This window comes from Leucoraja erinacea, chromosome 9 (assembly GCF_028641065.1).
Source record: "Leucoraja erinacea ecotype New England chromosome 9, Leri_hhj_1, whole genome shotgun sequence".
NCBI lineage: Eukaryota > Metazoa > Chordata > Chondrichthyes > Rajiformes > Rajidae > Leucoraja > Leucoraja erinaceus.
The window spans coordinates 63,643,176-63,670,311 of NC_073385.1; the positions used below are offsets into that span (position 1 = coordinate 63,643,176).

The window sequence follows — 27,136 nt, forward strand, 5'->3', positions numbered from 1 at the left end:
CTCATATGGGAAGCTATTTTGTAGGCTTGACATTGATTCTCTGAAGTTTAGAAGTATAAGAGGTGTTATCTTTGAGATGCACAAAATTCTTACAGAGCTCAACGGGGTAGATATGGTTAAGATGCTCCCCGCAGCTCAGGAATCGAGCTATATTTCATGACGACACAGGAAGAGGCCATTCAGCCCACCGAGTCAATACCAGTTCTCAGAGCAAACCTATTCCCCATTTATTTGTCTACAACCTCATCGCTCTATTCCTTCTATCCATTCCTTCTCTCCAGAGATGCTGCCTGTCCCACTGAGTTACTCCAGGTTTTTGTGTCTATCTTCCGTGTAAACCAGCATCTGCAGTTCCTTCCAACACATCTCATCTCTCTTACAGTCCTGTCAATCCCACCGTCTCCCCCTCTCATTGATTCTCCAATCTTCCACCTACACCAGGAAGAATTTATAGTAGCCTATTAACCAACTGACCCACATGTCTTAGGGATGCGGGAAGAAATACAGGAGCTTACCGAATAATGAAAGGCTTGATAGAGTGGATGTGGAGAAGATGCTTCCAATAGTGGGAGAGTCTTCGACCAGCGGTCATAGCCTCAGAAATAAAGGAAATTCCTTCAGGAAGGAGATGAGCAATTTCTTTAGTCAGAGGGTGGTGAAATCTGTGGGATTCTTTGCCACAGAAGGCCGAGGCCAAGTCAATGGATATGTTTAAAGCAGAGATATATAGGTTCTGGATCAGTACGGGTGTCAGGGGTTATGGGGAGAAGGCAGGAGAATAAGGTTAGAAGGGAGAGATTGATCAGCCATGATTGAATGGCGGAGTAGACGATGGGTCGAATGACCTAATTCCACTCCTATCACTTATGACCTTATAATGGAGTATGTGGAGAGAAAATTAATGTAATGGGAACAGGTGAGAAAGTACAGAGAAAGGCAGGTCCAGAAGGTTAGAACCATGGATCCAAGGCAAATTGGCAAATTGTGCCCAAAATTGGCTTGGTGATAGGAAGCAGAGGCTGAAAGTAGAGGATTATTTTTGTAATTGACTGCCGATGATAGTGATTGTTACTGGAACGCTTGCCATTTGTTATTAACATTATAAATTGGAGTAGAAATGTAGGGGATATTATTAGTACGTTGTAGAAGTCACAGAGAATAGCGGTGTGCTGATAGTGAGGATAGGTTTAGACTGCAGGAAGGCATTGATAACGTCATCTTCTATATTACTAAAAGTCTGATCTTGACCATTTCCTATTGTTCTGTATATTGATTTTTGAAAAAAAGCTGCCTCTTACGGCTGTGATTTTAGGTAATCTTACACAGAGTCCCCCTCCGCTGCGCAGGACAAGAGGATTTTTCCCATGATTAAAAATAAAAGAGTTATTAGTGTTTTAAAAAATGTTGAGATTCTCTCTCCTGAAGGCCACGCCACTTCCAGAGGGACTATAAAACCCGTAAGTGTTGTGCCTCAGTCAGTCTCTGCAAGATGGGGAACGAGAGGGTCACGTCTCTCAGTCTGAGCTGTGAATAACACGGAACACATGTTTACTAAAGTGGGAGTGGTTTTACTGACCTGTCAGTGCCCTTAATGTGGTTTGAAAATATAGTTTGGAAATGCTAAAGCTGTGTTGCCTTTGATTTGGAAATGCTAAAGCTGTGTTGCCTTTGGTTTGGAAATGCTAAAGCTGTGTGCCTTTGGTTTGGAAATGCTAAAGCTGTGTGCCTTTGGTTTTGAAATGCTAAAGCTGTGTTGCCTTTCATTTGGAAATGCTACAGCTGTGTTGCCTTTGGTTAGGAAATGCTAAAGCTGCGTTGCCTTTGGTTTGGAAATGCTAAAGCCTAATTAAAGTTGCCTTGCCTTCTATATAATTAAAAGTCTAATCTTGACCACTTCCTCTTTGCGCTTTATATTGATTTTAGACAAAACGCTACCACGTACAGCTGTAATTTTTGGCCATCTTACTAAGAGTCCCCCTCCGCTCATCAGGTACTGACTATTTTCCCATCGATGAAAAATAAAAGCGTTATTAGTGTTTAAAAAATGTTGAGATTCTCTCTCCTGTCAATCACGCCATGAAGGCCACGCCCCTTCTGGTGGGAGGGGGGAGAGACTATAAAACCCAGAAGTGTGGGCATGGTTCAGTCTCTGCAAGATGGAGGAGGGAGAGGTCACGACTCACTGTCTTTAGTGGCCTTGCACCCTGCTTGAAATGGTATGAAACTGCACTTGAATTTGGTGCACCCTGCTTGATGTGGTAAGAAAATGTACTTGAATTTGGTGGCCTTGCACCCTGCTTGAAATGTAATTTCAAGGAATAGCTGTGAGTCAACTGCCAGCCCACCAGCCATGAGCGATTGATCTGCCAGCACAACAGGCTTGAGTGACTGAGCCGCCAGCCCAAAAATCCATTCGGCCCACAATGTCCATACTAGCCCTCTGGAAACCAGTCCCTTCAGCAACAACACCCATACTAGCACTCCAGAAAACCCAATATTGGAATTGGTGTAGAGGTGGAATATTGGGTTGGGGTACCAGCCATCCCGTGTGATGCTGGGATCCAACGGGTCCCACTTCATCTAGTAGAGTCATAAAGTGATACAGTGTGGAAACAGGCCCTTCTGCCCAGCATGCGCACTACAGCCAACATCTACACTAGTCCCACCTGCCTGTGTTTAGCACATATCCCTCTAACCTGTCCTATCCATGTAGTTGTCCAAATGTTTCTTAAACGTTGTGATAGTACCCACCTCAACTACTACCTACTCCAGCAGCTCGTTCCATTCACCCATTACCCTTTGTGTAAAAAAGTTATCATCAGATTCCTGTGAAATCCTAGAGAATGTGGGAACCAAAAGGTTGGGTGCGAACCCAGACAAGAGGACATAGGATGGGCTGGTGCATGGAGTGAAGGGACTGAGGGATCAGTTTGGAATAGTACCAGCATGAGTGAGAGAAAGGGTGGAGTGAGACGGATTCACTCGGAATTAATCAGAGGGTCACTGGGTGGGCCAGGAATTAAAGGTATGGAAAGGAACTGCAGATGCTGGTTTACACTGAAGATAGACACAAAATTCTGGTGTAACTCAGCGGGAGAGTCAGCATCTCTGCAGAGAAGAAATGGGTGACGTTTCGGTTCTTCTTGCCTTCCTTCTTCAGACTGAGAGTCAGGGGAGAGGGAGAAACAGGTATAAATAATGTAAGGTGTGAAAACAAGACATCAAAGGTGACAAAGCTCAAGAAAAATGTAAAATAGATCATTATTAGCTTGGGGAAGGTGAGAACAAAACAAACAAAGATAAAACTTTAATCAAGGGGACAGTCAGATTGGTCAGCGAACAAGGATGGGGGAGGGATGGAGAGAGGGAAAGCAAGAGTTACTTGAAGTTAGAGAAGTCAATATTCATATTGCTGGGGTGTAAGCTGCCCAAGCAAAAAATGAGATGATGTTCCTCCAATTTGCGTTGAGCCTCACCATGACAATGGAGGAGGCCCAGGCCAGAAAGGTCAGTGTGGGAATGGGAGGGGGAGTTAAAGTATTTAGCAACTGGGAGATCTACATCAATGGAAGGGCATCAGGACTGGATGATAATGCAGGAGAGGATGAGAAACCCACTGAGAATGGAGTGAATGGCAATGGGATGTGATAGGAGCCACTCAGAACAGATTGAATAGACATTGGGATGTGCATGGGAGAAAGAGCTTTGGTGTAGAGGATGAATGGAATAAAGATATAGGAATTCATCTGGAATGAAGTGGAGGGACTCTAGAATGGATTGGAGAGGTGGAGATATACTAGGGATAGTGTAGGGACTTTGGAATGCATTAGGGATGGACGAAAACACAAGGATCACTGTGGAAGGATTACAAACAGAGACAAACATCCACTGTAATTAAACGCTGGTATGGTGTAACAATGTAAGGACAGGGTCAGACAAAGAAGTCTAAAGGGCCTGTCCAACTTAGGTGATTTTTCAGCAGACTGCCGGAAACTGTTAAGTGGAACACATACACAAACACATCGCAAGTGCGGTGGCCAAGGAAAACGGGGGAGCGCTGTCTGAAATTCACACGGTGCAAAGCCAAGGTGATACAGAGACACATCGCGATGAGCGGGAAGATCAAGACGGCTAGCACAGTGTATGGTAAGTCCTTTAACAGGGGGGGGGGGGGGGGGGTTATGACATTCGGCGGGCGTTTAACATTACCGGTCGGTTTTCCTTGGTTCTGAAAACTCGTGCTTACGTTTTTTTTTCCCCCAATGAGCCAATGTAAATGTGCGGTCAGCAAAGGCGATTAACTAAAACTACCTACAACTACCCATAACTACATGGCGACTCCACTACAATTGTACCTACGACTACAGGATTATCGATTTTATCCACGGCGACCAATTTCTGATCGCAGAAAATTTTTCAACATGTTGAAAAATTTGCGGCGACCATACTGAGGCCGCGACTAGTTCCCAGAATGCGGGAACTCCTCACGGCCATGAAGGAGACTCACCAGAGACCACCAGCGAACATATGGCGAGGCGAGCAGAGTCTCCTGGACTCGCCTAAAAAGTCGCCTAAGTGGGACAGGCCCTTTAAGATCATGTTGTTGGAGCAGAATTAGGCCATTCGGCCCATCAAGTTCACTACGCCATTCAATCATGGCTGATCTATTTCTCCCTCCTAACCCTATTCTCCTGCCTTCTCCCCATAACCCCCTGACACTCATCTCCACCCAAAACCTCATCAATTCTTTCTCTCCAGAAATGCTGCCGGTCCCGCTGAGTTGCTACATTTTTTTGTCTATCTGTGGAGGGGGTCCACTGGGATGGGCCAGGAATGACGACAGGTCATTTGTAGGAAGGGGCTGCGCTGTCCGGGACTGGTTGGCGAAGGCGGGGTTGGGTTGAATTCGGGGAGGCGCGTTAGGACCCGGCGGTGTCCTGCAGGCTGCGGCTGCCGGGTTGGGGACGGGACAGGACGGGACAGGGAGCGAGGGGCAAGCGGCTGCCAGGCGGCTGCAGTGCCCGGCCGACGATGCGGAGGGTGCGGCTCAACGCTGCCGCCCTGCTCGGTGTCGCCTGGATCATCGGCTTGTTCTATTACTTGTGGCAAGGCGGTAAAGCGCGTCCCGCAGCGCAGGGACACGGGGAACCCCAGCCCCAGCCCCCTCGGCAGGGCGCCGGCAGCCAGCAGGCGGTGAGTGAGCTGGAGGGGAAAGAGCTTCGCCCTGATCAGCCGCGGATCCCTTTCTCCTCACCATCCCCATCTCCCTCCCCCTCCCCATCTCTTCCTCTCTCCCTCTCCTCACCTCTCCACCTCCCCACCTCTCTCTCCCTCCCTCCCTGTCTCTCCCTCCCTCCCCATCTCTCCCTCCCTCCCCATCTCTCCCTCCCTCCCCACTCTCTCCCTCCCTCCCCACTTCTCTCCCTCCCTACTTCTCTCCCCCCCCCCCCCCTCCCTCCCTACTTCTCCCCCCCCCTCCCCCCAATTCTCCCCCTCCCACAATTCTCCCCCCCCCTTCTCCCCCCATCTCCCCCCCCTCCCCCTCCCCATCTCTCCCCCCCTCCCCCTCCCCATCTCCCCTCTCCATCTCTCTCCCCCCTCCCTCCCCCTCCCCATCTCTCCCCCCTCCCCCTCCCCCCCTCTCCCCTCCCCCCATCCTCTCCCCTACCCATCTCTCTCCCTCTACCTCCCTCTCTCCATCTCTCCCTACCTCTTTTTTCCCGTCTCTCTACCATTCCCCTTCCTCCCCATCGCCCCCTCTCTATCATCTCCCCCTCTGTTCAAGCCATCCCTCTTTCCCCACCATCCCTTTCTCCGTCATCTCTTCTCCTTTATTCTCTCTCTCTCTGTCCTCCATCACCTCTTTGCTCCGTCTATCCGTGATCTTTCTCCTCCTCTCTTCCAATTTCTCCATCATCTCGCTGCTGTCCCTCCATCCTCCCTACCTCCATCTTTTGTCTGCCCACTATCTCTCCATCTCAGTCACCTTCCAGTTTTTATCCGGATGTCTTTTATCGCTTTAAGGGTGGTTATCACCCACTTCTCTTTCGTTTGTGTGCCTGTCGCTCGCTTTTACTTGGGTTGAATGCACCCGTCGCTACCTTGCATCGGATTCATGTTGTGGGCATCTTCGTTGGGATGAGAGGCGGCTGGGAGCGGGCGTGGGATGAGAGGCGGCTGGGAGCGGGCGTGGGATGAGAGCCGGGAGATGATTATGATATGCGGGCTGAACGAAGACATAACACCCACAATGTTGTCATTTACAGATCCTTTGAACAATGTCGCACACAGTTGCCACCTGCACAAATCCCGCCGCGGTATCGTATTTTGTATTTAATGTTGGCCCTTCTGTATAAGCTGCTTCACACGCCCCCCTTTGAACCGGTGTTGTCAGGAAATGTGTTGTAGTCGGCGCTGGTGTGGAAGTTGTTTGTACTGAGCCCACCACTGCCGGGCGAACAAGCCGGCAACGCCTAGAGAGGCGAGCAGCGTGGTTGCGTCTGTGCCGCCTCTGTGCATCTGATCTGATCTGATCTAATCTGGGCCTTTTATTATTTTGGGAAACTGATAAGGGGCGAGAGGTGTATCTTGCGCAGTTACATTTGGTTCTCATCGCAATAACCTGAATGGACGGAGAAATTGTATCCATCCGGGAAATTGACACCGAGCCAAAGGCTTGAGATGTTGGGACGGTGAGAAAAGGTTTGGGTGAAGAGGCGGGTTTTTGAAAAGTAGGTTAGAGGAGGAACCAGCGATTGAGGGGAGGGAATTTCAGAGCTGGGGGCCTGTCTCGCTGGCACTGGCTGTGGGTAACCGGGAATGTAGCTGGGCGAGAAGCCAGAGATGGTGGAAGGATGAAATCCCAATAATAATATTCCCTAGTCTGCGTTGTTTTATATGCTGGGATGAGATAATATCTGAGTAATGTGTTTAAGAAGGAACTGCAGTTGCTGGAAAATCGAAGGTACACAAAAATGCTAGAGAAACTCAGCGGATGCAGCAACATCTATGGAGCGAAGGAAATAGGCAACGTTTCGGGCCAAAACCCAAGCATCCACTGTTTCTCCAGCATTTTTGTGTACCTAAGTAATAACAGGAATCCATGTAGTGTGTTACTACATTTCTTCATAAACTATAGGAACAGAATTAGACCGTTCGGCCCATCGAGTCTATGCCATTCAATCATGGCTGATCTATCTCTCCCTTCTAACCCCATTCCCCTGCCTTCTACCCATAACCCCACACACCTGTACTAATCAAGAATCTTTATCAGCCTTAAAAAATATCCATTGACTTGGCCTCCACAGCCTTTGGAGCTGTGGCAAAGAATTCCACAGATTCACTACCCTCTGACTAAAGAAATTCCTCCTCATCTCCTTCCTGAAGGAACATCCTTTAATTCTAAGGCTATGATCTCTGGTCCTACCAGTGAAAACATCGTCTACACATTCACTCTATCCAGTTTCTAAAGGATATCATTCTCAGAATGACCCAACCGTGAGTAAACGTGTGTTAGGTCATGGTGAAAATCCTCTTGACATTGGGAGCCTGTAGTTTTTCATTGACAGAGACTGGGCAGAGAACACTGTCAGGCCAAAGGGGAAGGCACCAGGAAACTTTATCCTCTAGCATCTCGTAGCAATGATTGAGAATAGTTTAATTCCCGAGTCTTTAGCACAGGGGTATTTTGTAAGTGATTCAGTTGTAATGCCTTATATGCATTACCATATGTGCTGACATCTTATTAATTGTATGTCAGAAAAATTAATTCCTTAAGCAACTGCGGCTAAGTTGCCCAATGCCCTGTTTCTGCAAAGAGTGACTGTGAAGAAATATTCAGCTTTTCTTATTTGATTTAAATGCATGTTTTTTTGTAAATGGATTGAAACCCGCTGTCTTTCTGTTGATTAATTGTGGTGAGAAGCATCTGTGGCTTTTCACTCCCTCTATAAAGAAATAGAAACATTGCTCCTTTGAATTTCCTGTAAAATGGCAATTGTCAAGAGTCAAGAGTGTGTGGCGGCCTGAGCCATTTTGGTATTGAACCGTCGTTGGTTGGCCACGAACTCTTGCTTGGACCGGGCGTGATCCGGGCTGATCAATCACGCGGTCAGGGGAGCAGGTCGTTAGGCGTTTGGAATTCAAAGGCGGCAGTTGGAATTCAAAGGATTGGCAGTTGGAGTGGAACTCAGGATTGCTCACGAGCGACGGACGGCACTGTATTAGTAAAATAGTAACGATACACTCGTGAACGACGGGGCTGTATCAGTTAATTATTAAACTGAGTGCTTACACAACGCTGACGTCTCGCAACCGCTGCCAGGCGCCGATTTCCTCCGGGCACACTCCCTGCTGGCCGACATGAAGGGACAACATTTCGTCAGTTATCAGACATTCGAGTCGATTGCCTTGCGCCACGCCGAATTGACTGCGCCACATCTCAGCTCGGTGACCTTCCCTGACAACGAGTACACCCGGATCTTGGCCGATTTCCACAACATCATAACCCCCCAGTTCACAACGGCCAGCCCAAAGCATGGGATGAGGCACCATATCCTCACCACAGGACTGCCACTCCATGCCCGCACACATAGGCTGCCTCCCGACAAACTCCAACTGGCCATAGACGAGGATCTACAGGATGGAGGAAATGGGCATAGTCCCCGTGGCATCTCCGCTTCACATGGTCCCCAAATGGGGCCTGGAGACCCTGTGGGGACCACCACCATCTCAACGACATTACAACGGCTGACTGGTACCCTGTCCCTCACATCCAGGACTTCATAGCCAATCTGGACGGTGCCAATTTTTTTTTTGCAAAATCGACCTTGTACGTGGCCACCATCAGATTGTGGTCCACCCGGACGACATCCCCAAGACGGCTCTCATCACCCCGTTCAGGCTCTTTAAGTTTCTGCGGATGCCTTTCGGCCTCCCAGGCTTTCCAACGGCTCATGGACACGATGGGCCGTGGGCTGGACTTCGTGTTCATTTACCTCGCCGACATCCTCGTTGCCAGCTGCTCTCGCCAGGAACACTGCGCACACCTCTGCCAGCGACTCAACGAGCATGGCCTGGCCATCGACCTTGCCAAGTGTCAGTTTGGCCTCCCATCAGTTTCCTTAGCCACCACATCAATCAGCACGGTGCGGTCCCGCTCCCGACCAAGCTCGAGACCATCGCCAGTTTCCCAAACCCTCTACGGTGAAGACACTCCAAGAGTTTGTCTGCATGGTAAACTTCTATCACCGTTTCGTGCCAGCAGCCGCCAGGATCATGCAACCGTTGTTCAAGGCCAATGCCAACAAGCCGAGAGAGCTCGTTTGGGACGACGCAGCAACGACCACTTTCAACAATGCCAAAGAGGCGCTGGCAAAGGTGACGATGCTGGTACATCAACGGGCCAACGCGCCAACTGCTCTCATGGTTGACGCATCTGGCACAGCCATTAGCGGCGTGCTGGAGCAACTGATCGATGGAAGCTGGCAGCCCCCCACTTTTTTCAGTTGTCACCTGAGACCCCATGAACAGAAATACGGCGCTTTCGACCGGGCGCTCCTCGCTCTCTACCTGACCATCCGGCATTTCTGCTACTTCCTCGAGGGCATGGGTTTCACAGCTTTCACCGATCACAAGTCACTCGCATTTGCTTTTGCCAAGTTGCCTGATCCCTGGTCATCCGGGCAGCAGTGTCACTTGGCCTACATCTCCGAGTTCACGACCTGCGTCCAGCACATCGTAGTCAAAAGCAACCGGGTCGCAAATGCATTGTCCCTCACCGCCATCAATGCCATCCATGCTTTGGCCCCAGGTGTCAACTGCACAGCTGTGGCGGCCCCCCAGCGAGAGGATGAGGTTGTGGTCAGTATGTCACAGTCTGCCCTCTCCTCATTCTCATCCACTTCACCTCCCAGTACTTTTCCACTGGTCCCTCCTTCTCCTCACCTGCCTGCCACTCCCCTCTCATCAGCCCAACTCTCCTCACCTGTTGCACTCAGTTGCCTCTGATCACCAATTAACCTGGTATATAGACTCTCCTCACCATTCACACAGTGCCAGATTGTTCTCAGCATTCATGCAAGACTCTCCAGCGATTTCCCGACTGACTACACGGATTCGAACCTGCCTGCCCCTGACCATTCCGTCCTGTCGTCTTCCCGGATATCACCTCGGCCTTCTGTCCCCGACCACGGCCTTCGTCCCGTACCTCCTGGTTTCTGTCTGCCTCTCTCCTGGGCTGTTTGGTGTATCCCTGCAATGGTTCCTTGACTTCCTGCCTGGCTTCGACTCTCCTTTTGTCTGTCCCTCGCTGATTTGTTTGCATTGTGTGTTGGATCTCCTGGTTACCGGACCTTCCGCTACCCCGACTACGTCTCCTACCTGCCCCTCTTCGGAACCCTCGCTCAATCCTGAGCCTCTGTGTGAGTACGGTGTACCCATTCCTGTGTTACTACTCTGTGTTACAGTATCGTAATAAAGTTCATGACCAATTATACCTGCCTGATTCTGTGCTGCTATTGGGTCCAAGCTATACCCGTTACACAGTAAATGCCCGGCTGCTTGGCGCCCAGCTGCACCACACTATGGCCAACCACCCGCAAGCAAACGGCCTTGTGGAGCGTTTTCACCAGCACCTGAAGGCATCCCTAAAGGCACGGCTCAGGTGCCCGGATTGGATAGACTAGTTGCCGTGGGACCTGCTGGGCATATGCACTGCCCGAAGGAAGACCTGGCAATTTCCTCGGCCGAGCTGATGTACGGCATCCCGCTTACGGTCCCAGGGGACTTCATCCAGGCGGTACATCAGGAACCGCTCACAACCAAGCTGAAGCGCCACCGGGAGAAGGTGGGTATGCTCTCTGCAGTCTCCAACGCCCCGCCACAGACTCACAACCACGTACGTCCCGTCCCACCTGCCCTCCTGCACTGCCAGTACATCTTCCTTCGCCGCAATTCCCACCGTACGCCTCTGCAAAGGCCTAACGAGGGACCTTTCCAGCACCACGACTTTTATCATCGACATGGGCGGCAGGCACGAGACTGTATCGATTAATTATTAAACTGGGTGTTTACAAAACGCGTGGACCTCTGCAAGTCTTTCATTGTCATATGTACCAATAACGGAACAATGAAATACTAAAGGGCCTGTCCCACGAGCATGCGACTGCATGCGGCAAGCGTGACCTAACGTGGTTGCTTGAGCCGTACGGCCTCACGGGGCCGGTCCCACTTCGATCGCCGGATCCGTATGGAGTTGTGCGGAGCTCGTCCCGACATTGTGCGGGGCTCCAAAAAACTGACAGTCTTCCGGCCCGCTGCCGCCTCGATGCCGTACGCACCACCTCGACGGGTATACGCAGTGTCTGACGCTGTATGTCACGTGCAAACTTCCCGCGGACTTCGGTCGAACTTCCCGTCACTCACTCGACCTCCGCGTGACCCCCGCTTCTGGTTTGGTCGCGCTCACTGCATGCTCATGGGACAGGCCCTTTACTGGCAGCAGCACATTACGTATGTGAGTAGCAGAACAGGTCGAGAGCGGCACGGTGGCGCAGAGGTAAAGTTGCTGCTTAAAAAAGCGCGTGAAGCTCGATACCGATACGCACGCTGTCTACGCAATTTGTACGTTCTCCCCGTGAGCACATGGGTTTTCAACGAGATCTTTGGTTTTCTCCCACTCAAAGACGTACAGGTATGCAGGAAAATTGGCTGGGTATAAGTGTAGAATAGGATAGTACTAATGTGTGGGGATTGCTGGTTGGTGCAGACTCGGTTGGCCGAAGGACCTGTTTCCGCACTGTATCTCTAAACTAAACTAATCATAGATAACATAATAAACAAAAGAGTGTCCATTAAATTAAAATAGGACATTTGCCATTATTTCACAGGTACAAGTGTGGCCAAATGTTGTCTGAGTTTTGCCATTCCAGCATTAGTTTCACAGGAGGAACAATTTTATCCTCCAACATTTTCGCCACCTCCAACGGGATCCCATTACCAGCCACATCTTCCCATATCCACCCCTTTCCGCAGACATCGTAGCCTCCGCAACTCCCTGGTCAACTCATCCATTCCCACCCAAGCTACCCCCTCCCCAGGTACCTCCTCCTGCAACCGCAGGAGATGCAACACCTGTCCCTATACCTCCCACTTCGACTCTGTCCAAGGACCCCGACAGTCTTTTCAGGTGAAACAGAGGCTCACTTGCACCTCCTTCAACCACATCTACTGTGTACTTTCTGTTCCAGGTGTGGGCTCCTGCATATCGGCGAGACCAAGCGCAGGCTCGGTTATCGTTCCACTGAACACCTCCGCTCAGTCTGCCTTAACCTACTTGAACCCGGTTGCTCAACACTTTAACTCTCCCTCCCATTCCCACAATGACCTTTCTGTCCTGTTCCTCCTCTATTGTCAGAGTGAGGCCCAGTGCAAATTGGAGGAACAGCACCTCAGATTTTCCTTGGGCAGCTTACACCCCAGCAGTATGAACATTGACTTCTCTAACTTCAAATAGCCCTCTCTCTCCATCCTCTCCCCCTCCCCAGTTCTCCAACCAGTCTTACTGTATCCAACTGTATTTTATCTCTGTTTGTTTTGTTGTTACCTTCTCCCAACTAACAATGATCTATTCTACATTTTCCTGGATCCCCATTCCATTTGTCCTGTTTTCACACCTAACACTTCCTTGTCTATGTACTCGACCCAAAGCTTCACCCATAACCTCTCCCAGAGATGCTGCCTGTCATGAATCCAGCTTTCACTCCCAACTTTTTGTATTTAGGACCAATTTCACTGTTGGGCTCTCCCTTGAAATGCATGAAGGCTGGAATCTAAAAGCAACATATTGCAATTGCTGGAAATCTAAACCAAACTAGTAAGTGCTGGAGATACTCAGCAGCTCAGGCAGCATCTGTGGAGAGCAAAACAGAGTTAACGCTTCCGAAACATCACCTACCGAGTCTGATGAAGGTTCTCGACCCGAAACGCCACCTATTCCTTTTCTCCACAGATGCTGCCCAACCCGTTGGGTTACTCCAGCATTTTGTGTCTATCTTTGATTTCATAGACCTTTCATTATATAGTTCTGATGAATTGTCATTGAGCTGAAATGTTTCTCTGTTTCCCTTTCTACAAATACTCTCTGAGCTACCGAGCATTTCAATTAAAAGGCACAAGGTGCTGGAGTATCTCAGCGGGTCAGGCAGCATGTCTGGAGAACATAAATAGGTGACAATTCAGGTCTGGTCCCTTTTTCACTGATTGTGGTGGGATGGCAACATAAAGCCTGTGAAGAAGGGTCTTGATCCAAAACGTCACCTGTTCCTTCTATCCAGTGATGCTGCCTGTCCTGCTGAGTTACTCTAGCATTTTGTGTATATCTTTAGCAAATCATAGATGGATACAGGTGAGGGAGGGGGATATGAATGGCAGATGTTTGGACAAAGGCCAGAGATGAAAAGACAAAAAGTGTTGAAAAAAGGATAGGAGGTGTGAGTTTGGAAGCCAGAGGAAGGAATATGGGTGGAAGGGGGTGAGGATGGGAGTGAGGGGTGGGAGGTGGGGGAGGAGAGAATAGGGTACAAATAGGTGGGTCACAGGCAAGAGAGGGGGAAAGGGGGTTAGTTACAATGTTCAATATTCATATCATTAGTTTGTAAGCTACCTCAAGGGTCAAGTGTTTACTTGTCATAGAAGATCTTGTCATATCTACTGAAAACGGAACAATTAAATTATTTCTTGCATCAGCATAACAGGTCTGTAAACACAGGACTCATAGAGAACACAATAAAGCAAAGAAAGTTCAATAAATTAAAACAAGCCTTTTTGTGCAAAATAACACCCAAAGTCCCTACTGCAGACAAAACAGTTTGTGGTTCATAGTTTAGTTGGTATTTGTAGTGATCGAATGGTTGCTGGGAAGAAGCTGTTCCTGAACCTGAAGATCACAGTTTTCGGACTTCTTCCCAATGGTGGAAGTGAAATGAGAGCATGGCCAGTGTGGTGAAAGTCCTTGATGATGTTGGATGCCTTTTTGAGACAGCGGTTCCTATAGATCTCTTATCTCTTCAATGGTGGGGAGGTCAGAACCTGTGAGATACCAGGCAGTGTCCACCATTCTTGGATGTTCGAGTTGACGAACCAGGCCGTGATGCAACCAGTCAATATGCTTCTACCATACTCCCGTAGAAGTTCAAGAGAGTGTTCGGTGATGTACTGAATTTTCTTAGGAAGTAGAGGTGTAGATGGGCGTTCTTTAAGATTACATCAGTGTGCTGGGGCCTCGAAAGATTTTCAGGAATTTGCATTCCTTGAACTTGAAGTTGATTCTCTCCAACACCAACCCATTGACGAAGACAGGTTTGTGGATCCTTGGCTTTCGTCTTCTAAAGTAAACAACCAGCTCCTTGGTCTTATTGACATTGAGAGCAAGATCGTAGTTCTGGCACCATTCATCAGATTATCCTTCTCCCTTCTATACTCTGAGACCAAACCTATTGTGTGCTGTTTTGGTCGCCATTGTGTGCAGTTTTGGTCTCCTAATTTGAGGAAGGACATTCTTGCTATTGATGGAATACACCAGGTTAATTCCCGGGATGGCAGGACTGACATATGATGAAAGAATGGATCAACTAGTCGACTTATATTCACTGGAATTTAGAAGTATGAGAGGGAATCTTATAGTAGGGAGTCAAGAACCAGGGGTCACAGTTTAAGAATAAGGGGTAGGCCAGTTAGGATTGAGATGAGGAAAAACCTTTTCACCCAGAGAGTTGTGAATCTGGAGAACATCCAGTGAATTGGCAGTGGAGACCAATTCACTGGATGTTTTCAAGACAGATTTAAATATATCTCTTGGGGTCTACGGAATCAAGGGATATGGGGAGAAAGCAGGAACGGGGTATCAATCAGCCATTATCATATTGAATGATGGTGCTGGCTCAAAGGGTTGAATGGCCTACTCCTGCACCTATTTTCAATGTTTCTATGTTTCATCATTGTCCACAATCTGGTGTCATCGACGAATTTAAAGCTGGAGTTGGAACTGTGTCTGGCTACACAGTCATGGGTATAGAGTGAGTAGAGCAGGGAACTGAGCACACAGCCTTGAGGTGCTCCTGTGCTGATGGTTATTGAGGAAGACGTGTTGCTAATTCGTACAGTTTGTGTTCTGTTGATGAGAAACTCGAGGATCCAGTTACACAAGGATGCGAAGAGACCTAGTTTCCTGAGCTTAGTAACAAGTTTAGAGGGGATAATGGTGTTAAGTGCTGAGTTGTGGTTGATGAACAACAGCCTGACGTGTATAATGTTATTATTTAAGTGGTACAGTGTAGAGTGGAATGCCAGAGCGATCATGTCCCCCGTTGATTGATTGTGGCAGTAGGCAAATTGTAGTGGTTCTTGCTGAGGTAGGAGTGATATGCACTATTACCAACATTCGCAAAGCTCTTCATAACTACAGACATTAGTGCCATTGGTAAGTTGCTATTGAGGCATGTCATCTTACTCTTCTTGGGCAATGGTATTATTGATGCCCTTTTAAAGAGGGTGGAATCCCCAGATCTCAGCAATAAGAGGCCCAAGATGTCCACAAAAATTCCATCAGGTCCAGATGCTTCTGAAGGTTCACCCTCATGAAAGATCTTCTGATGTCGGCCTCAGTGATGACAATGGCATTGAGACCTGTGTGGGCTCGTGAAGACACATCAGTGTTCTCTGCTTCAAAGTGAGCGTGTAAAGCATTAAGCTTGTCGGGGAGTGATGCCTCGCTGTCGTTTGAGCTGCCACTTAATTTTTCCTTGTATGAAGTGATGGCGTGCAAGCCCTGCACTAGCTGTTGGAACGCTCGCCTCATCCTACAATTTTGTGCAAAAGTCCCTCTTAGCCTTTTTCATGGTCTTACCGAGGTTGTACATGGACTTAGAATTTGAGACATACAGCATGGAAATAAGCTCTTCGGCCCATCAAGTCCATGCTGACCATCGATCACCCGTTCACACTAGTTCTATGTTAACCCACTTTTACATCCTGCACATTAGCCAATGAACCTATGAATCTGCACGTCTTTGGAATGCAGGAGGAAACGGGAGCACATGGAGAAAACCCACAAGGTCACACAGAGAACATACAAACCCCATGCAGACAGCACCAGTAGTAGGGATCAAACCCAGGTCTCTGGTGTTGTGAGGCAGCAACTCTACTGCAACTTCCTATATGAGCCTGCATCGTTACACTTAAATGTCTGACATCTGTTCCTCAGTAGTTCGCAGACTTCCTCGTTTAGCCAAGGCTTCTGGTTGGGGAACGCATGGATGGTTTTGGTGGGAACACATTTTCATATGTCAGTACCAACCGTGGCGCATTCATTCAAATCTGTTGCTGAATCCTTGAACGTCGCCCAGTCTACCAACTCTAAACAATCCCGGAGTTGTTCCTCAGCCTCCCCTGACCAGGTCTGTGCAGTCTTCACCACTGGAGCCGCACTTTTCAGTGGCTGCCTGTACACAGGAAGAAAGAGCACAGCCTGGTGGTCTGATTTCCTCAAGTGTGGGCGAGGGATGGAGCGATAGACATGCGAGAATAGCTGTATTCGAGGTACTGCAGGGCAGGTACTCTTGGAAGAGACTTCTTGGAAACTGGTCTTGTTGATGTCTCTGACTATGATATGGAAGATGTCTGGTGTATGTTGACCATGGCATGCAACATCTCCAATGCCAGATGAATGTGTGCCTGAAGTGGGATGTAGACCACGGTCATGATGATGGAGGTGATATCCTTCAGGAGGTAGAAGGGACGACATTTCACTGCCATTGAGCACTACGAAGAGTTTACCATGAGGCAGATGTCTCCCTATCCCTGATACCTCAGTTTGGTCCATGCGATGAATGGAGAAACCTTCCTGCTGGAGGGCCGAGTCTGTGTGTTCCCATAATATGAGGTGTTGTTCCACCAGTTTGTGTGGCCTCACTCTGGCAGTGGAGGAGGCCCAGCATTGAAAGGTCATAATGGAAAGTGAAGGGGAGCCATATTAAGGAGCTGCTCAAAATAGTCAGCAACCATGCCATATGGCAGAGATTGGTACATCGAGGGCAAGTGTTCGGCGAAATGGTTTTGTCAATGTGAAGAAAGTAACATCGGGAACACTGGATGGACTGCTGGGATCCCTGGATTGATGTGCGGGAGGAGATATAGGGACAGTTGTTACATCTCCTGTGGTTATGGCAGAAAGTACCTGGGGAACGGGTGGAAAGGGATGAGTTACAGAGCCAAGGAGTTACGGAGTGAGCAGCTTCAATTATTTTCTGGTTTAATTTATGAAGCTGCTTTATTTGCTCAGTAGATGTGAACCAAATCTCTCTTACACTTTCAGGGAAATACTGTTATAGGTTTCCAAACAATAGGGTGATTGGTGATTTTTACAAGCTTGTTACTGTATCTTGGTACACCTGACAATAATAAACTTAACTAAACTAAAACTTTCTGCAAATCAAATTTTGGTCTGACAATTCACAACTACATGTTTAGAGTCGCATACCTTCAAGTTTAATTATTGTGCAATAGTTTTAAAAGGTCACGCATTACCTTTTCCCTTTCATTTGTAGGCAGTTGTTTTGACCTACTCGTTGTCTTTCTTTCAATATTTGATTTGCGGTTGGCCTTGACTGGTGATCTCACACCCAATCTTGTGGCTCACTCGGTTCTGGATCACCATTAAGGGCAGTGTCGTGATTGAGTTGCTGCCTTACAGCGTCAGAGACCCGAGTTCGATCCTGACCACGGGTGTTGAATGTATGGAGTTTGTACGTTCTTCCCATGATCGCGTGGAATTTCTCCAGGTTCTCTACAAGTTTGTAAGTTAATTGGCTCTATAAATTGTGTAGGTTACTGTGTTCTTGTGTACTGTGATCTCTGGTCCGGGTGGGCTCGGTGGACTGAAGGGCCTGTTTCCCCGCTGTATCTCTAAACTAAAGTAATCTAAACTAAGCACCATTGTTCTGCTCTTTGTTTGCAGATTGCTCACACTGACATTTTGTGGTAAAATGTTCTTGAGTTAAAAGGTGCCAGAAGTCTATCTTATTGGCAGAGGCTATGCAGTCCTATGTAGACCTATGTAGCCCTGCTAAAGCAAGCTCTGGGCTCTCATTCCATTCCATAATCGTAAATGTGTAGAAAAGATCCATGTTAGCAATGATATAGTGTGTGCAAGTTGGGCTACATCCACAACTCTCTACAATTTATAGCGGTCTTGGGAAGAGCTGTTTCCAAACCAAGCTGCTCTCTATGGTATATTATGTGGAAATTGGTAAGAGTTGTTGGGGACATGCTAAACTTCCTTCAGCTCCTGATGAAGTAGCCACGTTATATCTTTTTGTGGCCACACCTTCAATGTGGTTAGTGCAGGACAAATTGTTGATGCTATTTATATCCTCATGACCCTTTCCATTTTTACGCCACTGATGCTGATTGGAGCATGTATTCCACCTCCTGAAATCAATAACTATCTCCTTCTTGCTGACATTAAGAAAGAGGTTATTGTCTTGACACCATATTACTTAGCTCTTGATCTCTTTGTTTAAGAAAGAACTGCAAATGCTGGAAAAATCAAAGGTAGACAAAAATGTTGGAGAAACTCAGCGGGTGAGGCAGCATCTAGGTGCGAAAGAATAGGTGACCTTTCGGGTCGAGACCAGCCTGAATAAGGGTCTCGACCTGAAACATCACCTATTCCTTCGCTCCATAGATACTGCCTCACCGGGTGAATTTTTCCAGCATTTTTTTGTCTATCTTGATCTCCTTCCTTATTCCATCTCATCATTGTTTAATATGCGGCCCATGATGTGCCCGTCATCTGCAAACTTGTAAATGGAGTTAGAACACAATTTGGTTCCAGAGACATGACTGTGTAGAATGCATCCTTGCGGGGCAGTGGTTGTCGAGAATTATTATGGAGGATGTTTTGTGGTCTTTCCACACTGATTGTGCTCTGCGGGTAAGAAAGACCACAACCCGGTAGTAGAGGGGTTTGCTGAGTCTTAAGTCCAAGGATTTGGAGATGGGCAGTGGTGTTAACTGAATCTAATGAAGAAAATAATACTTGGCACTTGATGAACTGCAAGAGGCATCACATGCGGTAGAGAGGGCAAAATAAACCATGGCATTAACCTTCAGTTCAATCTTCAGTTTCTAGCAACAGCAGATAGACGTGAGGAACAGAAGATTTCAGAACACTGCACTCTCCCAACACGGACATTATGCAAAGCCACCTGCCCCCTGCCAAATGTCTCTATTTTGCTTCCCCTCCCCTCCCGTCTTGCCAAGAGCCATCACAGCCCCAGCTTCTAACATCACCTCCCTGAACCTGCTCTGCCATCTCCTTCTTTGGCCACACCTCGTTAAATCATCTTTGTCTTTCTCCAATTACAATCTGCTACAAGCTCTTTGGGACCTTTATCAAGGATCAGTCAGGCCATTGCATATAGAGGGTGGGAAATTATGCTGCAGTTGTACAAGTTGTTGGTGCGGTTGCATTTGGAGTATTGCGTCCAATTTTGTTCATTCAGCAATAGAAGGATTCATTAAGCTGGAAAGAATCCAGAGAAGATTTATGAGGATGTTGCTGGAACTCAAGGGACTGAGTTATCTGAAGAGATCGATCCAGCTGGGACGTTATTCCTTGGAGTGTAAGGGATTTAAAGGTGATCTTATGGTGGTATATACAATCATGAGGGGCATAGATAGGTTAAAAGCACATGGTCTTCTACCTATGGTTGTGGAATCAAGAACTAGAGGGTACAGTTTTAAGCTGAGTGTAGGACAATTTAATAGGAACCTGAGAGTTAACTTTATTCCCACAGAGGGTCGTAAATATATGGAACGAGCTGCCAGAGGAAGTAGTTGAGGCAGGTACAATAACAACATTTAAAAAACATTTGGACAGGTACATTGATGGGAAAGGTTTAGAGTAGTCCCACCTGCCCGTGTTTGGTCCATATCCCTCCAAACCTGTCCTCCATGTACTCGTCCAACTATTTCTTAAATACTGGGATAGTCCCTGCTGCAACTACCACCTCTGGCCCCTTGTTCCATACACCCACCACTCTTTGTGTGAAAAGGTTACCTCTCAGATTCCTATTAAATCTTTTCCCCTTCACCTTAAACCTATGTCCTCTGGTCCTCGATTCACCTAGTCTGGGCAAGAGACTGTGCATCTACCCAATGTATTCCTCTCATGATTCTATACACCTCAATAAGATCACCCTAACAATATTAATTATGTAACCCTGAATCCCCTTCAGTTTAGTTTATTGTCACAAGTACCGAGGTACAGTGAAACATTTTTGTCGCGTGCTAACCAGTCATCGGAAATACAATGCATGATTACAATTGAGCCATTCACAGTGTACAGATAAATGATAAGGGAATAACGTTTAGTGCAAGAGAAAATCCTTAAAGTCTAATCTAAGATAGTCTGAGTCCAATAAAATCCCCTCGTTCTCTGTTTTGAAATGGCTACTTAGCTCCTGTGTCAGCTTGGTACTTGTATTCCTAATGTTTCCTGGAAGAGGTGTGATTTAGTTAGGCTAGCTTGTATGGAATCTCAACAGCAGAAGAAGTAGCTTCCTACTATCTGACCCATTGAGTTATTTTATCACCAGAAGCACCTCAGTTTAGTAGTCATTAAACACAATGTTTATTACAACAGATCCAAGTAAAAATCCATTTTTGAGCCATTTGGGTAAATTTCTCTGGTAACTTTTGAATGGTAGTAAGTTATTTTTCAAACCACTGCTACAAGAGTGGGTCTTATAGATTTCTCCATATTATTGCTGTGAGATTGAATTGGAGTTCCCTTCATCTTTAGACTTTTTATACTGCTTTCAGTCACTGGGTCATCTTATCATTGCTGTCATTAATTTAATTTGCCTTTCCGATCCTGACAACTTTAATGCTGCTCTTCATTTGTGCTTGCATTGTTTCCGAATCTGGAGGCAGACCTCTAATCTTTAGGTAAAACGTGGCTGTACGTGTGATGCATTAAATACTCAAACAACCTGGTTTCCAGTAAACTGCTAACTACTATCCAATACATCACGGAAAGCTTTAAGATTAATGTAATCAACAATGTTGCTTTTAATCAAGCTCCATAGGCACATAACGTGCTCAATCACTGAACACTGCTTCGAAAATCTATAATACAATGAGGAACCTTCAGTTTAGTTTAGTTTAGAGATACAGCGCAGAAACAGGTCCTTTGCCCATCTGGTCCGCACTGACCAGTGATCCCCGCATACTCACACTACCCTACGCACACAAGGGACAATTTTACATTTGTACCAAGCCAATTAACCTACAAACAGCTACGTCTTTGGAGTGTGGGAGGAAACCGAAGATCTCAGAGTAAACCCATGCAGGTGTTGGGGAGAACGTGCAAACTGCGTACAGAGGAGAGGGATGTTGGTTAGCTGGAACTGCTCCAGCACAGCGAGCACACGAGCCGACCGGACTGTGGACTTTGAATTATGGCAGCAACCGCATGTGTAATATACGCAGAAAGAATTTCACTGTGCAGTTGCATATGTGATAAATAAAGCACCATTGATTATTGATCTGTTTTGGGTGTCTGGTGTCAGACATGGGAAAAACATGGGTACACAAAAAAGCTGGAGAAACTCAGCGGGTGCAGCAGCATCTATGGAGCGAAGGAAATAGGCAACGTTTCGGTCCGAAACCCTTCTTCAGACGGTCTGAAAAACCCGCTGAGTTTCTCCAGCTTTTTTGTGTACCTTCGATTTTCCAGCATCTGCAGTTCCTTCTTAAACACATGGGAAAAACATGGGTGGCTGGTAAAAATACGCAAGAAAATGTGCAGGATCTCGTTGAGGAAATGCATCATCCTTAATGGCTCCCTGTGAATCCTTGAACCATGTCCACTCCAGGTGGAGAAGGAGCATTTGGGATGGTATTGAGAACATTGAGTACATGCATTGAGAGCACACAGGCGCTCCAAGTAAATAGCGGAAGCAGCTCACTACCACAGAAGCTGCTCGCCTACCCACCTCTCCAAATACTGTCTGCTCCGTCTGCTGAAGGGTCTGTGGTTCCTCACTCTGGCCCCAACAGTCATCTCAGAACCGGGGTGGAAGCAAGTGGTTTACAAGAATGATCCCAGGAATGAGTAAGTTAACATGTGATGAGCACTTGACAGCATTGGGCTTGTAGTCACTGCAGTTTAGAATGATGAGAGGGGGACCTAATTGAAATGTACCGAATAGTGAAAGACATGGATAGAGTGGATGTGGAGAGGATGTTTCCACTAGTGGGAGAGTCTAGGACTAGAGGTCATAGCCTCAGAATTAAAGGAAGGAGATGAGGAGGAATGTATTTAGTCAGCGGGTGGTGAATCTGTGGAATTCTTTGCCACAGAAGGCTGTGGAGGCCACGTCAATGGATATTTTTCACGCAGAGATGGATAGATCTTGATTAGTACGGGTGTTAGAGGTTATGGGGAAAAGACAGCACAATGGGGTTACAATGGTGATATAGATCAGCCATGATTGAATTATGACATTATTATTATTATGACCTTAAGTCATTCTTGCTTCTGCGGGACTGTCTGAGAAGAAGAACCTACTTGAACCAAACCCAAATAATCACAGGTTATGGTGAAGGATCTTTGATCTGAAATATTAGCTCTCTCTTAACAGCTGCTGCTTAATCTGCTGAATAGAGTCATAGAGTGATACAGCATGGAAACAGGCCCTTCTGTCCAACTTGCCACTCTCCACCCACCTGCATTGCTGCATTGCGTAAAAAATGTTAACCCTCAGATTCCTATTTAACCTTTTCCCCATCACCTTAAAACTATGTCCTCTGGTCTTTGATTCACCTACTCTGGGCAAGAGACTCTGTGCATCTAACCGATCTATTCCTCTCATGATTCTATACATGTCTATAAGATCACCCCTCATCCTCCTGTGCTCCAAGGAATAGTCCCAGCCCACTCAATTTCTCCCAAAAGCACAGACCCACTAGTCCTGGCAATATCCTTGTAAATCTTCTCTGTCCCCTTTCCAGCTTGGATGTTCCCAGCATTTTTAACATCGCCACATTGGGCAGCGTCAGTGAAGAGAGAAACAGTTCATGCTTCAGGTTAATGAAGTTAATGAAGTTTGAGCAGAATTGGGAAAATTAGGAGCGAGACAAGTTTTGAATTGCAAACAGATGATACAGGGAGGCTATTGCTCTCACCAGTGAACCCCCTCCGTTAGTCCCATTCCCATCTCCTTAATTCTTTCGAAATTGGAACGTGCGTGATCATGGGTTGTGCGTGCCCTTGGCTGAGGGCCCAGTGTCACATGATGTAGCAGCGGCTGAACTGATGCCCAAAGAATGCTGCGTGTCTGAAGAAGTGAGTGGCATGGGTAAGAGGGAAGTTTGTGACATGTTGTAACCACCCCCTGGTTGAGAGCAAATATATACAAAGCCAAGGAAATGTCTTGTTAAATACAAGTTTATAACCAGGCCAAGCCAATCACTGCTGCATTGCTGTAATGATTTAGAAAACTTTCTGCTCACTGCACTGCAGAGAAATGTTTTCTGTAGATCTCATGACATCCTTAAGACGCTGTCCCACTTGGGCGACCTAATTGGCGAGTTTAGAAGAGTTTGAAAAAATGACATGTTGAAGACCTCCTTCGACTATATAGAAGACCTCCTTCGACCTCCTTGGACTATGTTGAAGACCAGCTTCGACTAGCTACGACGAGCTATGACTAACTTCGGGAAAATTGGACACCGAATAGTGGAGAGTGAAGACGATCTTCAATCTCCTTCGACCTCCCTTTGACTATTATGAAGACTATCTACAACTACCTTCGACTACCCTCGCTTACCTACGACTAACATGCCGACCTACTACGACCTACTACGACTAAACCTACGAGTAAAAAAAGTATCGTTTTTTTCCATAGCGATCTTTTTTTACTCGCGGACATTTTTTGACATATTGAAAAAAAACGCCGCGACCTAGCTGAGGCCTCGAGTTCGCGGAGACAACTCTCGAGCATGAAGGAGAGTTACGAAGACCTCCTACGACCTTGTGTCGACCATGCTGTGCAAACGCGCCAGAACTCGTGGATTAGGTCACCCAAGTGGGACAGGCCCTTTAATGATTTGCCATCAGTACACCAACTATATGCAGCTAAGATGTTGCTAACCTGTTTATCAAGCTGAATGCTACAATTGCCTGTGCCCTCGTTACCAACAGACTCGGGACATTGCACTGCCATAATCCTAAAAGAGATGAGATAGCTTAGTGAAGGTGATCTGGAGCTTGGGCCTAGGCAGGTTACAGGACATGGTCATTATAGTTGAAGTGAAGAATGAGGGAACACAGCAATGCAGAACTTGAAGAGGGCAGAGATTATAAGGACTGTTGTTTTTAGCCTTAGTTTTCGAAATACAGCATTGAAACAAATCCTTCAGTGCACCGAGTCCACGCTGGCCATCGATCATCCATTCACACTAATTATATCTTATCCCACTTTCGCATCCACATTAGCGGAAATATACTGAGGCCAATTAACTTACAAACTCACAAGTCTTTGGGATGTCGTCCATGTCTCGTTGCACCTCCCCTTTTCCTAATCTGACACTTCAGGTAATAATCTGCAAAACAAAACAATAATCAAAGTACAATAACAGCACAGCCAAAAGAGGTAGAGTTATGGGCCTGTTCCACTTAGGCGACTTTTTAGGCGACTGCAGGAGACTATGCAGTCGCCACATGTTCGTGGGTGGTTGCCGGGGAGTCGCCTTCATGGTCGTGAGGAGTTCCCGCATTCTGGGAACTACTCACGGCCTCATTATGGTCACCATGAATTTTTTAACATGTTGAAAAAATAGCGGCGACTAGAATTAAGCCGCCATGGAGAGTAGCGAGATTCTCGTGGTGTAGGTGGGTCGCCAGGAGGTCCTGTAGTGGGTTGCCAGGAGGTCAAAGATTCTTGTAGGTTGGAGCCGTGCTGATTGGCTTCATTGGCTCATTGGCAAAAAAAAGTAAGCAATAGTTTTCAGAACCAAGGATAACCGACCGGTAATGTTAAATGTCCGCCGAGCTTCACAGCCGTGTATCTCTGGTTTCTTAAAAGTTGTCTCCACTCCTTCCCCCTCTCCCCCTCCCCCTCTTCCCCCCCCCCCCCTCTTTTAAAGGACTTACCGTTCACTGTGCTTTAGCTGTCTTTTTACAGAGCCAACCTTCTTGTTCATCGCGGTGTGTGTCACCTTGGCTTTGACAGTCGGCGGTAGTCTGCTGAAAAATCGCCTAAGTGGGACAGGCCACTTAGATGGGTTCACGGAAGATGTTGCGTAGGTTGAGCAGCTCCAGGTACACATCGGAATTAGCTGTGTGGGATCGTTCCATCAGCTGATGACAGCCCATTCAGCTAGTCCATTCGACCGACGATATTCAGGGCTGCTGGTGATGTGGCGAAATCCCCAGCGTGCTTTGAAGTACTGGCTGGTAAATTGACTGCCATTATCAGATAGCAGTATACAAGGAACTCCGGGCTGATCCTCGCAGGTCTTTCGGGGTGCACGTGAGAGAGTGTCAGCCAGGTGCATATCCTTATTCCGTTTGTAGGTCAGAACGATGTCATACTTTTGAAGTTGCACCAACATCCGTTGAAGGCGTTCTGGAGAGGCATGGATCGGTTTGTTAGAGATGCTGACCAGGGTTTGGTGGTCAGTTTCAATCGTGACTGCATGTCCAAAATAAAGTTGTTACATTTCTTGCAGGTGAAAACTACTGCTAGCAGCTCCTTTTCAATTGGGTATAGCGTTGTTCTGTGTCAGTCTGTGCGAGGCATAGGTGGCAGGCTTGCTGCCACTACCGTCATTTTGAAGACATGCTGCATCTAGTCCGTGTTGCGAAGCATCACATGTCAGTATGACCAGTCGTTTAGGATCAAAATAAGCGGGAGTAGGAGCACAAGACATCTGCTGCTTAAGAGTGTCGAACGCTCTCTGGTGTTGCTCATGCCAGGCCCAAACAGTGTCTTTGTGGGTAAGCTGGTGCAGTGGGGCTGATATTTCACTGAAGTTTGGAATAAATTTACTTAGGTAATTAACCATGCCAAGGAATCTCTGCAGCCTAAGCATGTCTGTTGGTGCTGGGAGCTCGTTGATGGCACTGGTTTTCACCGGATCAGTTTTTAGGCCATCTTTAGTGAACAAATGACCCACATAGTTCACCTCACATACACTGAATTTGCATTTTTGATGGTTTAACTTGAGGTTGATGGCATTAGCGCAGTCCAGGACCTTTGTTAGATTAGCATTGTGTTCTTGGATAGTTCATCCAGCAATGAGGATATCATCTACAATGGAGCATGGGTAACCTGCAACCAATTGTTCCATAGCTCGTTGAAATACTTCACGAGCAGAGCTTATGCCAAAAGACATGCGAAGGAATCTGTATCGCCTGAATTGTGTGCTGAAGGAGTTAACTTAGAGGAGTTGCGTTCCAGCGGAATCTGCCAGACTGAACTCTTGGCATCTAGTACTGTAAATACAGTTGCTTCAGCCAACTGCGCTGCAATCTCGTCCACGGTGCGTATGGGATAGTGTGGTAGTTTAATGGCCGTGTTTTAAGTCCTTGGGATTGAAGCAAATCCGTATTTCATCCTTATTTTTCTTTGTTGCCATAACCATGGTTGAGACACAATCTGAGGGTCGGCGACAGGGGGCAACTACACCTAGAGTCACCATTCTATTGAGTTCACTTTGAACACAGTCCCGCAGAGCATGGGGAATCCTGTGTGCTGGACGGACATCTGGGAGTACCTCGGGGTTAATGTAAATTGTGTACTTGACAGGTAACCTGCCCAGCTTGTCGTTAAACAAAGTTTTGTATTGTGTCAGGATTTGTTGAGTAAAGTCGCAAGATATAGTCAGATGACAAACAGAAGCACTGAAGGAGACCAGTCCCAGGTCATGACAAGATTTAACACCCAGCAGGGATGGCACATTCTCACGAACAACATAGAAACTCAGGTTGTGGCCACGTGTTTCAAGACAGCAGCGTAACTCGACTTGACCGATAGGGTGCACTGGACCTCCTGCAAATGGAAGAAGG

At 47.2% G+C, this 27,136-nt stretch overlaps 1 protein-coding gene across 1 annotated transcript in view; it reads left to right on the forward strand.

Annotated features, from left to right (window-relative positions):
• The first annotated feature begins 4,928 nt into the window (after positions 1 to 4,928).
• Positions 4,929 to 27,136, forward strand: part of galnt16 (UDP-N-acetyl-alpha-D-galactosamine:polypeptide N-acetylgalactosaminyltransferase 16) — a 125,952-nt gene continuing 103,744 nt past the window's right edge. Inside the window, exon 1 of the mRNA XM_055641014.1 lies at positions 4,929 to 5,193. Coding sequence (XP_055496989.1) covers positions 5,032 to 5,193 — 162 coding nt within the window. The 5' untranslated portion in view covers positions 4,929 to 5,031. The remainder of the gene's footprint in view (positions 5,194 to 27,136) is intronic.